Genomic DNA, 15,148 nt, shown 5'->3' with positions numbered 1-15,148 from the left:
TCCTGACATATCAAGGTTACTTTACTTTTAGGTCAATTTGCTTTACAGAAAAATAATAGCATTTGTCATCAAGATATTTATATGACTGCACTTGATCAGGTTTGTCCGGATTTCAAACTGTTCTAAAAGTCTTTTGATTCAAATCTGGGGCTGTGTTATTGAAAGCAGCAGAGAAATCGATGAACTGAAGTCCTTTACTCTCTACATGTTTGACAATCAGGTGAAGTAGAATCAAAAGCACGTCCTCCACTCCTCTATTGGGCTCATGTGCAATCTGCATTGAATCAAGCTGAAGTTTAGTGTCTTCCATAATCACATTTCTGATGATTTGTTCAAAGACTGAGGTGAGGGCAGCAGGCCTGAAGTCGTTTAGAACTTTTGGACGACTAGATTTAGGACCAGGAACCACAACAGCTTCTTTCCAAAGAGAGGGCATGAACGATTTATTCAGAATAACCTAAAATATGGGACTGAGTTGTCTGTGACGGTTCTCAGTCATCCAGGTCATTGTAGACTAAGGAGCTTGCAAAGAAAAGCGTCTGGACTTCTTTGAGTTGCTTGAAGACGTTTCACCTCTCATCTGAGAAGCTTCTTCAGTTCTAAGGGTCAGTTGGTGGGGAGTCCCAGATTTAAACCCAGTGGGAGTTTCCCCCCAAAGAGGGACAAAGGACCCCCTGATGATCCTCTACGTAATCACATGAGCCAAGGTGTGAAAGCGGGTGGGGGTCCTAATCAGCCAGGGTTTCGGGTGAGCTCATTGTGAAACCTGGCCCCACCCTATCATGTGATTTCCTGAGGTCAGATGGCCCAGGATGTGAGTGGGCGTTAAGGCGTCTGGGGAGGGAACTCAAAACTGGATTATAGATTATTTATATTATATATTGATATTATTTATCTGAATATTTATTTATCATAACTCTGTTTCTACACTCACTTTATATGAGTGCTTGTTGTTTCTTGTATATTTGCTGCTATGACAACTCAGTTTCCCTCCTGGATTAATAAAGTTTCTCTGATTCTGAAATACAGTGAGCCATTATATTTGTAGTTTCTAACTAACAATATAAAGGCTCTGCAACCGATAGAGCCACAGCACGTCCCACTGGCAGCTGAAGGAGCTTTTATACAAAGGACTTTGTAATTGAAGCTTTATTTATACAGGTCGGCTCATTGAGACTCGGTGTCTCATTTACAAGAGAGACCTGTTCCAGACACACATATTAAAATTACAACAATAAGAGAAAAGTTTGTGTAATGTACTCAGTCACATTAAAAACGAGAACAAGTTCCCAGAGATGGTTTCACAAAAACATGTGTACGTCTTTTGAAGTCTGCAAGTGAAATCAACGGAGAGCCTTAAATCCTTCGGTTATGTTTTCCATGAAGACGGAGCAGAAAAGGAGAACGCCTTCTTCCCAAGCTCTGGATGAACTGATGGAACAGTGGATGTAATGATGTCCTGAGACTGCAGGCTGTGACTAAACTGTTTGCCTGACATGTACTCTGATGAATAGGAGGCAGTAACCCAGAAACAGATTTATAGATAAAATGATACTAATGGACCATCCTGTGTGAGACCAATGAGGACCAGTTAACCAGAGAACACAGAGTACAGTGGTGTGTTAAAGGTTTACAGACAGTTATAAATCTTAATGCCCCATGATGGACAAAATCCAACAGATGAAGAGAGCGAGCAGAGTCATTCATATAAATCATGTCACTGTAATCCAGGGCAGGTAAAAAAAACAGGTGGCAGCAACAAGCTTTTCCTGTGAAACATGATCTGTTCCTGGAAGAGAAGCCCAACTTCAGCCTCAGTGTCTTTATTAGATGTTCAATGTGTGGCTTATAGGAACGACTGTCATCAACCACAATACCGAGGTATGTGTACGAGGCCACAGTTTCAATAGAAATACTTTGAGCAGATACAGGAGAAGGAAATAAAGCCGGACCCTCTTTCTGTTTGTGAACAACATGACTTTGTTCTTTTCTACATTTAAAGCCAGTCTGAGCCAGCTGAGACTGAATACTATCAACAGCTGCTGTAATGGTTTGAAAACTATGTTGATGGTATAAAATGAACAGATGCATCTAGATTTTGTGCCACACCGTTGACATAAGTAGCCCAGGACAGAACCCTGTGCACTCGTTTAGTGACATTTAAAAAGCTGGAAGAGAGACCATTGAGCTGAACGCACTGCTGATGTCCAAAAGAACATTAGAGAAGCAGCCAGCTGCTCGGTCTGAAAGGCCTATTTCCAGTAATCTATGACATAAAATGCTGTGGTCAGCAGCTCAGCTCATAAACCAAGGGACTGGGAGCAGCTGCTGCTGAGTGTTGCTGGAGTTCCTGTGCTGTTAGATCCTCATCCTCTCCACGCAACCTGGAAGTAGGTGAAGTTGTGCCAGAAGATTTTTTGTTGTGGTCAACAGTGTCAAAGGCTTTGATAGATCATTAAAAAGAGCTGCACAGTAGTTCTTTGCATCCAGCGCTTCATAGACGTCTTTGAGAACTTTTATCGAAGCAGTTCCAGTACTGTGCAGTTTCCTAAAACCAGACTGGAAGGGAGATAAAATCCTATTTTCATCCAGATAACTTTGAAGTTGATTATTTACCAGCCTTTGAAGAACCTTAGATAAGACACAGAGTTTGGAAATTGGCCTGTAATTACTAACTGTTGAAGAATCACCAGCTTTCAGTGGGGGAGTGCAGAGGCACACTTCCACATCTGTGGTAAAGCCTTCTGTTGTAGAGAAAGATTAAAACTATAAGACACTGGCTCAGCTATGATATTTGCAGCCAAGTGCAAGAAGGAAGGAGAACGATTGTGAGGACGAGTTTCTGGTGTTGGGGCTATTCAAAGCCTTACAAACCTCTTCTACTGTGACAGGTGTGAAGGAAAAGGTATCAGTAAGCAGGAACTACGAGCAGAGTTGTGTGCAAGAGGTTTACCATCAGATACTGTGCTGAACAAAGAGCAAGAAGCAACAAAGTGTTTGTTAAAGCAACATTTCAGTTTTGTCTGACACAGGAGTGGAGTCGATATTTAAGTGAGGAGGAAGCTCTGAGGAGTCACAGCTGGCAGAGACACTTTATAGTTTGCCAAAACCTCCTACGGTCGTTTGGACTGTCAGTCGTTAAAGTAAAAAATAGTTACATCTTGATGATGGAGGCAGTAATCCGATTACACAGCTAATGAAAACGTAGCCAATCAGCATCAGAGCCAGACTTCCTGCCCAGGCCTGGTTTCTCTCATGTAGGAGATCGGCCGGTACTGAACCAAACCAGGCCTGTCCCGACCTTTCACCCTGACCTGGCAAAAAGGGGCGTGTCTGTCCACAAAGTAGACACAACTCTCCTGTAAATGTTCCCAAACTGACATTGTCAGCCTGTTTAATACGACCCCAGTTCAAACTGATGCGGGCTCGGAGCGTGAGATTTTAGTGTTTCTCACAGCACCAACTACGCAGTGATCACTCAGGTCGTTGGCAAAAACTGCAGATGTGGAAAACTTACGCAGCATATTAGTTAAAAAAGGTCAATAAGAGCAGATTTATCTGGGTGTTTAGGATCAAGGCGTGTGAGGCTTTAAATAATTTGAGTCAGTTTTAAAAACAAGCAGCGTGCCTTAAAATCATCAGACACAGAAGAAAGCCAGTCCCAATGAAAATCATCCATCTGAAAGACGTCATTAAAATGCAGCTCAGATAAAAGTTGAACCAGAGACGGTGATGTGCTGGGGGAAGCAGGTGGAGGCTGATAGCAGCCAACAACAGTCTGATTTCCAAACAGATCAATAGTTAAGGCCAAGATTTCAAATGGCTGAGGTGCAGATGGAGAGAACAAGACTTGAGCAGCAAGACAGAGCTTCACATAAACTTCCAGACCTCCGCCTTTTCTGGGACAGTCTGAGAGCTAAATGTTAAATCCATCAGTTGCTACGTTTTTATCCAGTAAAGATTTGGAAAGTCTCAGAAACAACAACGATACCAGCACCGCTTGAACAGGCCCAGATTCCAATCATATCCATGTTAGGAAGCACACGACGTGATGCACGTGTAACCCAGACAGTTTTTAACATCTGCTGGTGTTTCACATTCAGCCAGAGGCCCAGGGTTAGGTTGGATACCAGACAATAATAAAAGCATCGTTATTAGACTCTAGAGCTGGTTTATAGCTGACACCACATGTAGAGTTTAAGTTCACACAGAGACGATGACATTTTTCTAAAACCAGCAAACAATAAACAAGAAATGTAACAAGAGTTTCAGAAGAAGCTGTTTTACAGAGAAATGATTCCCTGAAGACAAAATTATTATTATCATCCTTTATTTCTCCAGGTGAAAATTTAATTGAGATTAAAAATGTTGTTTTCAAGAGAGACCTGGCATCATGGCAGCAAGAGTCAGAAATACATCATAATTCAAACAAATACAAAATAGGAAAAACATCCTACATAAACTTCATAAAGTTTCATTAACAGACTTTGAACAATGGACTTCAAACTTCCCCCCAAAACAACAGAAACACATTTGAAGACAATGAATGACATTTATCCCTCTAAAGAAGGACTTAGACTACGATTTAATATGAATGAGAACATGTTCATAAATGGATGCAACCAAAGATTTCATCAATCCCTGATTTAGAGACAACAGAACGTTTGGTTTGATTTCACAAGATAAGAATGACGACTGAGTTGGAAGATTGTTTTACGTTTAGTCAAATCTTTCATACATAAAGTCGGATTACAAAATCATCCCCTAAGTTTGTTGTTTTATTCAAGGAATTGAAATTATGGAGAAAATCTGTGAAATGACTTAAAGAAAACAAACCACAAAAACTCTATGATGCTCTAAACCCCCTGGTTTAGGTCGGACACCTTTCTGATGATGAGTGCATCTAACATTTCCTCAGAAGTCAATGTGCCATATGATTGCATTAGCAATAAATTACACACTATATAGAACCACTTCATAGGATTATATCTGTGCGCAGATGTTTGCAGCTATCAGCGAATATTTATCAGCTATTTTGAAACAAAGAAAGACTTTTTATCCATAACAGCAAATGAACTGTACAACAGAAAATACAAATGCTATTTATGGTCTCCTCACAACAATGATAAGAAAAATAAACTGGGCCAATATGGCATGTTTGTTACTACAGAGACACACATGTTAATGTGATCTCTGGTCTCCTTTGAGTGGGAGTTATTATAACTGACTGTAAAAAGTCAGCACAAGGAAAATAAACTGCACCTAAACTTGGTTTATATCTGACCCAGACAGACTGCAGGTCATAACTTCTTACCTGAAGTTCAGTTCACCTGACACTCGGACCGGCAGCCGCCTCGGGTCTCTGCTCCTCCTGCCTCCCCTTTCCCTCATCCACCTGCTGCCTCTGTGGAAGCTCCGCCATAGCCACCACCAAACAACTGACTTATTTTTACACATCGACCAGCATCCGGCCAATCCGCCATCTTTCATTGTTTATACCGTTACAAAAAAATAAAAAAACATCATCGGCCCATAAAAATGAAAAATCACCATCAGTATGCCCGATGGCCAGTCCAGCTATGGTCGTGCCATCAGTTAACCCTTCACGTGGCAGCTGTGACACGCGTGCCCAGGGTTGCCGACCCCTGCTCTAAAGCATCTGATTTGGATTCCTGAGATCAAATATATTTTCCTTTGTGTTTGTTTTCTTCACATTTGTGGCTTTAATGTAGTGTTACATCCTGTTTGTTTGCTTCCATCTGTATACATGTCCAGATTCACTGTTATGTTTCTATTCTTACATTGCTGTGTGATCACTGTTCCCTCTGCTGACTGATGTGACCTTTTGTATCTCACACTGATACTTGTCATATTTGTATCTGCGCCTAAAAGATAAAAAGTTTTCCATGCTAAAACACAGCTCCACCTCCTGCAGTTCTCCCTCTGAACCACTAGATGTCTCTGTTATCTAAATGAAGACGTGCAGCACAGCAACCACAGCAGCGCTCAGATCACACGTGTCCTGTTATTATGTATAAAAGCATGAAACAGGTGAGACAGGTGGGATCAATATTAATGTTGTGGAAATATATGAAAAAGCAACAGAAGAGTGAAAACATTTCGTGTTTCTAGAAAGATCTTTCAGCTCACAGCTGCTCACAGACTGTATTTACAAGTGACAAACTGCAACTCTACAGTACATCTACAGTATATATCAAATATATTCTGTATTCAAATCTATTGAGTGATGTTTGAAAGTCTTTCCAGGTGAGTTTGATCCAGGAGGGTCTGAAGCCAGAGTCAGACAGAGACTGTGCAGAGACTGTAGAAGGACAGAGCAGCAGCAGAGCAGTCCAGATACACTGATGATCCTCTGTCAGATCCAGAGGGACACACAGGGATGATGCTGGACTCTACATTGTGTCTGACAGTGGAGCTGTTCTCAGAGCAGTTCACTCTGCAGCACTGACAGTCATCTGCACTTCTTCTCATTCCTCTGTCAGTCACTGCTGGATGAAGCTCTCCTCTCCACCTCCCAGTAACATGGCCCAGTCAGAGCGTCTCTACACACAAGCTGCTGCTGCTTCAACCTCTCTGGATCATCAGGACACAGCTCCTCCTCTCTCAGCACACACACCGTCCTGTTTACCATCATAGCCTCCACCTGCAGAGAGAAGAAGGAAGAGCAGAGGAGATAAACGAGTGTTTCCAGAGACTCTTCATCAGCTGTCAGTCAGTGATGCAGCACATCCAGTATAAAGAGCAGCAGGGACTTCAGTGCTGGGACTGTACTAGGACTCATTGTTGCTTCACTTTTTCTAATCTTTGGATTTTTATTGAAGTTGATGAAAATGTTTTTCCCTCCTAGTTTGAGTTTGGACTTTCATTCATTAGAAGAACCTTGGTGTGTCCACTCTGAGCTCTGTAGGAACCCCAACAACAAGCCCAACAATCCAGATGGACGGTTCCAGCTGTTAACTGGAGGAATTCCATCCAAACATCTGCTCTCACTAAATTCTTCCTCACCTACAGACTGTGTTCTTCACTGCTTTAAACTTGGAAACGAATGCAGTCATTGGTCTGCGTGCTGCTTTGTTCAGAGAGCTGATTGGCTGTTGACAGCGTTTGATCAGAGCGTGTCAGCCGTTACCATGGTGACCATAAAGGTGAGAAACAGGAAGTGTTTGTGTCCAATCCTGAAGCCTGTCACCGTTCTCCTCTCACAGCTTCACTGAGAAGCTGCAGCTTTACAGGAAACACTGGATCTTTGTTTCATACTGACTGTGTTTAGTACAATACTGCTGACAGCACCACCCACTCACTCCATCACTCTACTGACCACAGAGTCTCCAGTCTGTAGTCTGGACTCTGCTGAAGATCAGACAGCTGCTTCACATCTGGATACTTCAGGTAGTTTCCTTGCAGCTCCAGCTCTCTCAGATGGGAGGGGTTGGACTTCAGTGCTGCTGCCAGATAATCACAGCTGATCTCTGACAAATCACAGTTCCACAATCTGTATAAAGAATGAAAGATGTAAGTTTATTAGACAAAGTGTGAGCTTGAAATCATTCCGTGTTTCATCATCTGTTCAGAGCTGAAGAAGGTTCAGAATGTAGAAGTTTAGAAAATGGAAACTCCAAACAGCTGAAGCCAACAGGAAGCAGCTTCAAACAGGAAACTGTGCAGAGTTTCAGACTATATGTCCTGATGCAGCCAGTTGGATTTTGGAGATTTGAATCTCTTTTCTGTGACTAAGTCCTTGAATCATTTCTTCCAGTTGGTCCAACAAGACAGACTAAGTATTGGACATGTGTTGTGGCTCCATTAGGGGAGCTTCTAAATGTGATGTGATGGCCCCTCTGGGTCTGTCAGGTCACAGGACTGAAGAGAGTTCAAACTGGGCACACACTTGTTCCAGTCTGGACCAAAGACTATATACTGGGACTGAGGGACTGCTTTGACTGCACCCACTGGGACTTTTTAAAGGCTCATGTTCTCACGTAGATCATCGATTTCTACTTACATTTATTTCTGGGAAAAATGGGGATTACTTTGGAAACAGGAAGTATTTTCCCCAATAAGCAGCCCTGGATTAGTAAATCACTCCAACATGTTCTCAGGCAGAAGAAGCTGTCTTGTTATGAGGGAGAGAAGAAAAAGATGGAGGCACAGAAACTTGTTGAAAGAGAGATAAAGCAGCTAAAATCAGGTGTAAAAGTAAAGCAGAGGATGAGCTGAATAAAGGACACTCAAGGCTGGCTTGGAAAGGAATGAAGTCCATGGTGGGGATGCAGAACAAGGAGCAAAGATGAATGTGATGCTGAATCAGCAGAAGACTTGGACTCATTTGATTCCAGCTTTGATATCATTGATTTCAATGAAGAGCTTTGTGATTGTAGCAAAGGGCTGGTAGCTCTGAGAGTCCCACTGATGAGGTGTTTGTGTGGAAATCTCTTAGTGGGACCAAAGAGAGAAAAAGCCCTGGTCCTGATGCTGTGGGAGGGAAATGATTGAAGTGTGCTGTGAGGAACTGACTGGGAGATTTTCACACATTTTCCAGTCCTCCTTGGAACAACAGGAAGTTCCCAGCATATGGAAACAAAGGTTAAGTGTCCTATGGCACTCAGTGATGATGGTGCTGTGGCCCCACCACCTCCACCTCTTTGTAAAGGAACTAACTGTAATCTGAAGCTTCAAATGGAACTAAGACTTCCTCCACTAGGTGGCAGTGTCTGATGAGAAAGTGTTAGTGGAGCTGGCCTGGAGTCAGAAACAGGAAGATGCAGGATTTGGGCTGAAATGGGGAAAAGTGGTTCGCACTAGTGCCTTAAAGCAAGAAGGTTGTAGGTTGAAGCTTGTTGGCCTTTCTGTGGAGGGTGGATGTTCTCCCACAGTCCAATGAAATGCTGCTTAGGTTCATTGGTGCTTCTAAATTGGCTGTAGGTGTGGATGTGAGAGAGTGCTTCTCTGTCTCTCTCTGTTGGCCCTGTGATGGACTGCTCACCTGTGCAGGTGGACCACGCCTCTTGCCCTATGACAGCTAGGGCACAGGCTGCAGCCCTGTGAGCCTAAGCTGAATAAACAGTTAGCAAAAATGATCCATAGAAGGCCTGAAATCCCCCAGTTAGCAGTTTGGTAGATAGCTATGACATGCTAATCCCATCCAGCAGCTGTATTCTACCTGTAAGCTGATCCCTGCTGAGCCAAAGCACTTTTTCATATACAAATTACAACCTTTAATAGAAACCTATTGGTCAGCATCTTATTAGCCTGCTGTTAGCTTCATTCCACAGAAAACTGAGAGAAACTAACAGAGTTGATAAAGAATAAAGAGAAATGTGCTGATTTAAAGCCTTTGAAGTGCTTCAGATGATCTCTGTCCACTTCTGTCCACTCATTCATTCATGTAAGCTTTCTAATGCAGCTTTGATCTTCACAGTCTGCTTCATGAAACTCATTCTAACCCTGAATGTCAGAGTGTTCCTCCTTCTCTTTCCCATCATTCATGCTGGCAGTGGAGGAGATTTGGATGTTGGACTGTGTTTTGGATGATGTGTGTATGTTTGTGTTGGACTGCTGTCTGTAAAGCAAACGCACATTTTGCTTTGGATTTCAGTGTCAGACAGACTTTAAGGTGGAATGAAGAGTTGGAGAGTTTCACAGTGAATTATCCAGTGGAGGATTTTTCTTCTTCTTTGAAGGTTTGAAATGTGAACATTGTTCTGCTGCAGTCAATGGACTAAACCAGAGAAGAAGAAAACAGACTTTACCATGAAGATCCTCAGTGTGGATCAGTATAATATCAGCCTGATGTCTGCAGTTTAGTGTCAGCACAACTTTCACATCATATTCATCTCAGCACAACTAAAACATGCTGACTGACCCCAGAGTTTCAAGTCCACATCCTGGACTCTCCAGGAAACCACACAGATGCTTCACTCCTGAATCCTGCAGCTTGTTGTTCCTGCTCAGGTCCAGCTGTCTCAGATGGGAGGGGTTGGACTTCAGTGCTGCTGCCAGATAATCACAGCTGATCTCTGACAAACCACAGAGACTCAATCTGTATAAAGAATGAAAGATGTAAGTTTATTAGACAAAGTGTGAGCTTGAAATCATTCAGTGTTTCATCATCTGTTCAGAGCTGAAGAAGGTTCAGAATGTAGAAGTTTAGAAAATGGAAACTCCAAACAGCTGACAGAGTTCATACGCCTTTGTCAGGGTCAAATTCAAGCAAGACCATGTGAAAATTAAAACACATCATCCTAGGTGAACTTAAACACCTTTGTTCCCCTTTTGTTAAGACATAGAAAAGTACACCACACAAAAATACTGCAAAAGGAAACGGTCGCCTTATATACATAGTGTATAAACTCAAAATGCACATTTCACTTCAAATTAAGATTAAGGCTTTGAACAGATCACATAGTTCAGTTCAACATATAAGACTTTAAGAATGCACAAGCATCTACTTAAAATCTATTTAATTTATCATCCATGATATTATTTTGTACAATTCCAATGTATTTTGTTCATCTCCCTTAAATAAACAGGCAGTCTTAAAGTATGAAATATTCATATACAAACACATATAAATGTGTGTACTGTCTCAGTGGCTGATAGTACCCCACAGGCCTCAGTGTGAGCTTGAAGACATTTATAATGTTTAAGTAGTTTAATGTGCAGGTGCTGACGATAAACACATTTTGAATGAAAGCCGGGGAACTTTGGTAGCACAGAAACAAGTGGCTATTCTTTGTGACTATATGGATCACTCACAATACCATTATTTCACACAAAGGCACCAAATTAATACTCAAAAAAGCTGCAGCAATACACACAAATATAAACAGTACTTGGTGACAACTTTGCTTTTAGCCTTTAACCCTTTTTGACTACTTTTGATGTGGCCTCTATATTTTACCTTTAAAAACAGTTTATCTTGCCAATCTGTTATTTTCTCATTTTGACCAACTGTATCAGCACAATTTATCTAAATTCAGACAAAATTTAAAATACAAGTAGAAAGTGATATTTTGACTGTAAAAACCACACACATGTTTAACGAATCATCTTCATAACTTGAAATGCAAATAGAGATTGTACATTTTTAAAAATACGCACACGTTTTGCAAACAACAAAGTTATATGGTACTATTTACCAAAAAATGCAGCCAAGGCGCAGACGTTTTTCATATAATCATTTCAAACTATTTACAGAACAATCAGGTGTCAAACAATAGTTTGTGTCACTCTAACACATATGAGAACAGCACAGGGATAAACCTGCAGGTCTGACAGCAGGTGTGTCACTCAGCGTTTACACTGCAATCTGCCTTTGTTGGCTTTAAGGCAGCAACTGTGACGATCACTAGTAGAACTGACACACAAAACAAAACAACAGCTACACACTAAATACACAAGACAACAAACTAACTTGAGACCAAACACGGTAAACGTCACAAATCTCTCACGTATCAAAACTCTCTCTCTCTTTCGCTCACTCGCTCTCTCTTGCCGGTCACTCCTAAAACTTCCCCCTTTTGCTAAACAACCAAATGTCATGTTTCCATATCATTTTTGATTGGTCGACATGGTACATTTTCCCACCTATAGGGCTTTGGAGCGTGATGTCACGGGAGATGGGCCATGCCCCCTTCCGCCATGACAGTAGGCCAGCCAAAGGATACCATTTCAGCTATGGATCGTACGTGTTGTGTTGTCGGTTGCAACGTTAGATCACACGATCGTGAAGGCAAGAAGCTGGATAACGGGCTCTCTTTTCATCGTTTTCCATCCTGGAGGCAACGTGAGGGATCCCATGTATCCGATATGACTAAACAAAGACATCAGGCTTGGATTGCAGCGGTGAGACGAGGGGATATCGAGTTCTCTGCAATCCCCAGCTTTTTGTTGGTTTGCTCACAGCATTTTCTTTCCGGTGAGTTCTAAATTAATTCATATCACTCTTGAAAGGCTTTTAGTGTGATTTTCAACGTGCTGAGGTCATAGATAATGAGATAAAACATGCTAATGTGTGATGCTGCAGAACCACATCATGTCGACTGAGTAGCTTATGATTTGGCATTATTGCAGGCAAACCAGCATATGAAATGGATGTAACAAATCCAGACTGGGCACCAACACTGCACATGGGGCATGACGACATACCTGTATCAGACTCGGACCGGCACTCAAGGCGTACGCAACGGAAGCGAAAAAGAGCACCCATCGGAGGTAAACAACCACCCCCTCTAAAAACATACTAAATTGCTATCACTGTACACTAATCCGCACATAACTTCCAGATGAATCACACACCTGTCATTGGAATATTGGTGTACATTTACCTTATGTCTAATTTTATCTTACAGGCTTTCGTTATGCAGCTGCAGAGTCTGAAGGTGTGCCCCGTGCAGAAGTGATTGATGAAGATCTGACAGAAGACCAACAGCAAAATCACAATGTCATGGAGGCAGTGGACAGCAGTTGTGTTGGACAAGTGGAGGTTGAGGTACCAGCTGCAAATGTGGATATACTGAAGAAATGTAAACCTTTTAAAATGATGACAGATTACAAACTCTCAGCTGTGTCTGTAATCAAACCTCTGTAACTTTGCTTCCCTTCAGCAGCATCAGCTCATGTTCACATGTTGATTCATGGTTTGCTTCAGTTTTTGATGGACTGCAGAATATTTTGAAGGTTATCTGCTATAAAAAGCCAGAACAGGAAAATCTGCTTCATGTGTTTCTGTTTGATCCTCAGTGACTTTGACACAAAGGCCTCTGCTGTGATGATCACACCTCTGATCAAGTCTCACAGTGTCAGCTTTGTTTTTATACATATGGATATGTGCTGATAAATGATCAGAGTTATAATATTTCCCACTGTCTGCTGTGTGCCGTGACCTTTGACCTGCTAAAGACAGTCAGCTGTGGATTATTCATTGTTGTGTCTGATACTTAGAACTGTGAGGAAGAACACTACACAGTTAATCAGGGTCCCCTCTCTCTGAATCAGGGAAGGTGGGCAGGCCGCGTGTGGGCCGCGGGCCATACGTTGAGTCTCACTGTTTGAAATGTGAACATTGTTCTGCTGCAGTCAATGGACTAAATCAGAGAAGAAGAAAACAGACTTTACCATGAAGATCCTCAGTGTGGATCAGTATAATATCAGCCTGATGTCTGCAGTTTAGTGTCAGCACAACTTTCACATCATATTCATCTCAGCACAACTAAAACATGCTGACTGACCCCAGAGTTTCAAGTCCACATCCTGGACTCTCCAGGAAACCACACAGATGCTTCACTCCTGAATCCTGCAGCTTGTTGTTGGAGCTCAGGTCCAGCTCTCTCAGATGGGAGGGGTTGGACTTCAGTGCTGCTGCCAGATAATCACAGCTGATCTCTGACAAACCACAGTCCATCAATCTGTATAAAGAATGAAAGATGTAAGTTTATTAGACAAAGTGTGAGCTTGAAATCATTCAGTGTTTCATCATCTGTTCAGAGCTGAAGAAGGTTCAGAATGTAGAAGTTTAGAAAATGGAAACTCCAAACAGCTGACAGAGTTCATACGCCTTTGTCAGGGTCAAATTCAAGCAAGACCATGTGAAAATTAAAACACATCATCCTAGGTGAACTTAAACACCTTTGTTCCCCTTTTGTTAAGACATAGAAAAGTACACCACACAAAAATACTGCAAAAGGAAACGGTCGCCTTATATACATAGTGTATAAACTCAAAATGCACATTTCACTTCAAATTAAGATTAAGGCTTTGAACAGATCACATAGTTCAGTTCAACATATAAGACTTTAAGAATGCACAAGCATCTACTTAAAATCTATTTAATTTATCATCCATGATATTATTTTGTACAATTCCAATGTATTTTGTTCATCTCCCTTAAATAAACAGGCAGTCTTAAAGTATGAAATATTCATATACAAACACATATAAATGTGTGTACTGTCTCAGTGGCTGATAGTACCCCACAGGCCTCAGTGTGAGCTTGAAGACATTTATAATGTTTAAGTAGTTTAATGTGCAGGTGCTGACGATAAAGACATTTTGAATGAAAGCCGGGGAACTTTGGTAGCACAGAAACAAGTGGCTATTCTTTGTGACTATATGGATCACTCACAATACCATTATTTCACACAAAGGCACCAAATTAATACTCAAAAAAGCTGCAGCAATACACACAAATATAAACAGTACTTGGTGACAACTTTGCTTTTAGCCTTTAACCCTTCTTGACTACTTTTGATGTGGCCTCTATATTTTACCTTTAAAAACAGTTTATCTTGCCAATCTGTTATTTTCTCATTTTGACCAACTGTATCAGCACAATTTATCTAAATTCAGACAAAATTTAAAATACAAGTAGAAAGTGATATTTTCACGGTAAAAACCACACACATGTTTAACGAATCATCTTCATAACTTGAAATGCAAATAGAGATTGTACATTTTTAAAAATACGCACACGTTTTGCAAACAACAAAGTTATATGGTACTATTTACCAAAAAATGCAGCCAAGGCTCAGACGTTTTTCATATAATCATTTCAAACTATTTACAGAACAATCAGGTGTCAAACAATAGTTTGTGTCACTCTAACACATATGAGAACAGCACAGGGATAAACCTGCAGGTCTGACAGCAGGTGTGTCACTCAGCGTTTACACTGCAATCTGCCTTTGTTGGCTTTAAGGCAGCAACTGTGACGATCACTAGTAGAACTGACACACAAAACAAAACAACAGCTACACACTAAATACACAAGACAACAAACTAACTTGAGACCAAACACGGTAAACGTCACAAATCTCTCACGTATCAAAACTCTCTCTCTCTTTCGCTCACTCGCTCTCTCTTGCCGGTCACTCCTAAAACTTCCCTCTTTTGCTAAACAACCAAATGTCATGTTTCCATATCATTTTTGATTGGTCGACATGGTACATTTTCCCACCTATAGGGCTTTGGAGCGTGATGTCACGGGAGATGGGCCACGCCCCCTTCCGCCATGACAGTAGGCCAGCCAAAGGATACCATTTCAGCTATGGATCGTACGTGTTGTGTTGTCGGTTGCAACGTTAGATCACACGATCGTGAAGGCAAGAAGCTGGATAACGGGCTCTCTTTT

The 15,148-nt window shown here is 41.5% G+C and overlaps 1 protein-coding gene and 1 long non-coding RNA gene across 2 annotated transcripts in view; both read right to left on the bottom strand.

Moving 5' to 3' along the window:
- LOC146716618 (uncharacterized) overlaps positions 1 to 15,148 on the bottom strand; it is a 117,479-nt gene that overhangs the window by 50,434 nt on the left and 51,897 nt on the right. The window lies entirely within an intron of this gene.
- LOC146716619 (ribonuclease inhibitor-like) lies at positions 9,865 to 13,423 on the bottom strand. The gene is made up of 2 exons (XM_085452510.1): positions 13,251 to 13,423; positions 9,865 to 10,060 (listed from the first exon to the last, which is right to left on the bottom strand). Exons 1-2 carry the CDS (start codon positions 13,421 to 13,423, stop codon positions 9,865 to 9,867), a joined length of 369 nt encoding a protein of 122 aa, XP_085308636.1.

Source organism: Copadichromis virginalis, linkage group LG3, assembly GCF_057382275.1.
Source record: "Copadichromis virginalis isolate Kocher_CV1m ecotype Utaka linkage group LG3, C_Virginalis_male_GT1.1, whole genome shotgun sequence".
NCBI classification, from domain to species: domain Eukaryota; kingdom Metazoa; phylum Chordata; class Actinopteri; order Cichliformes; family Cichlidae; genus Copadichromis; species Copadichromis virginalis.
The sequence above is the reverse complement of the archived record's forward strand: the minus strand, read 5'-3'. Positions and strand labels throughout refer to the sequence as shown.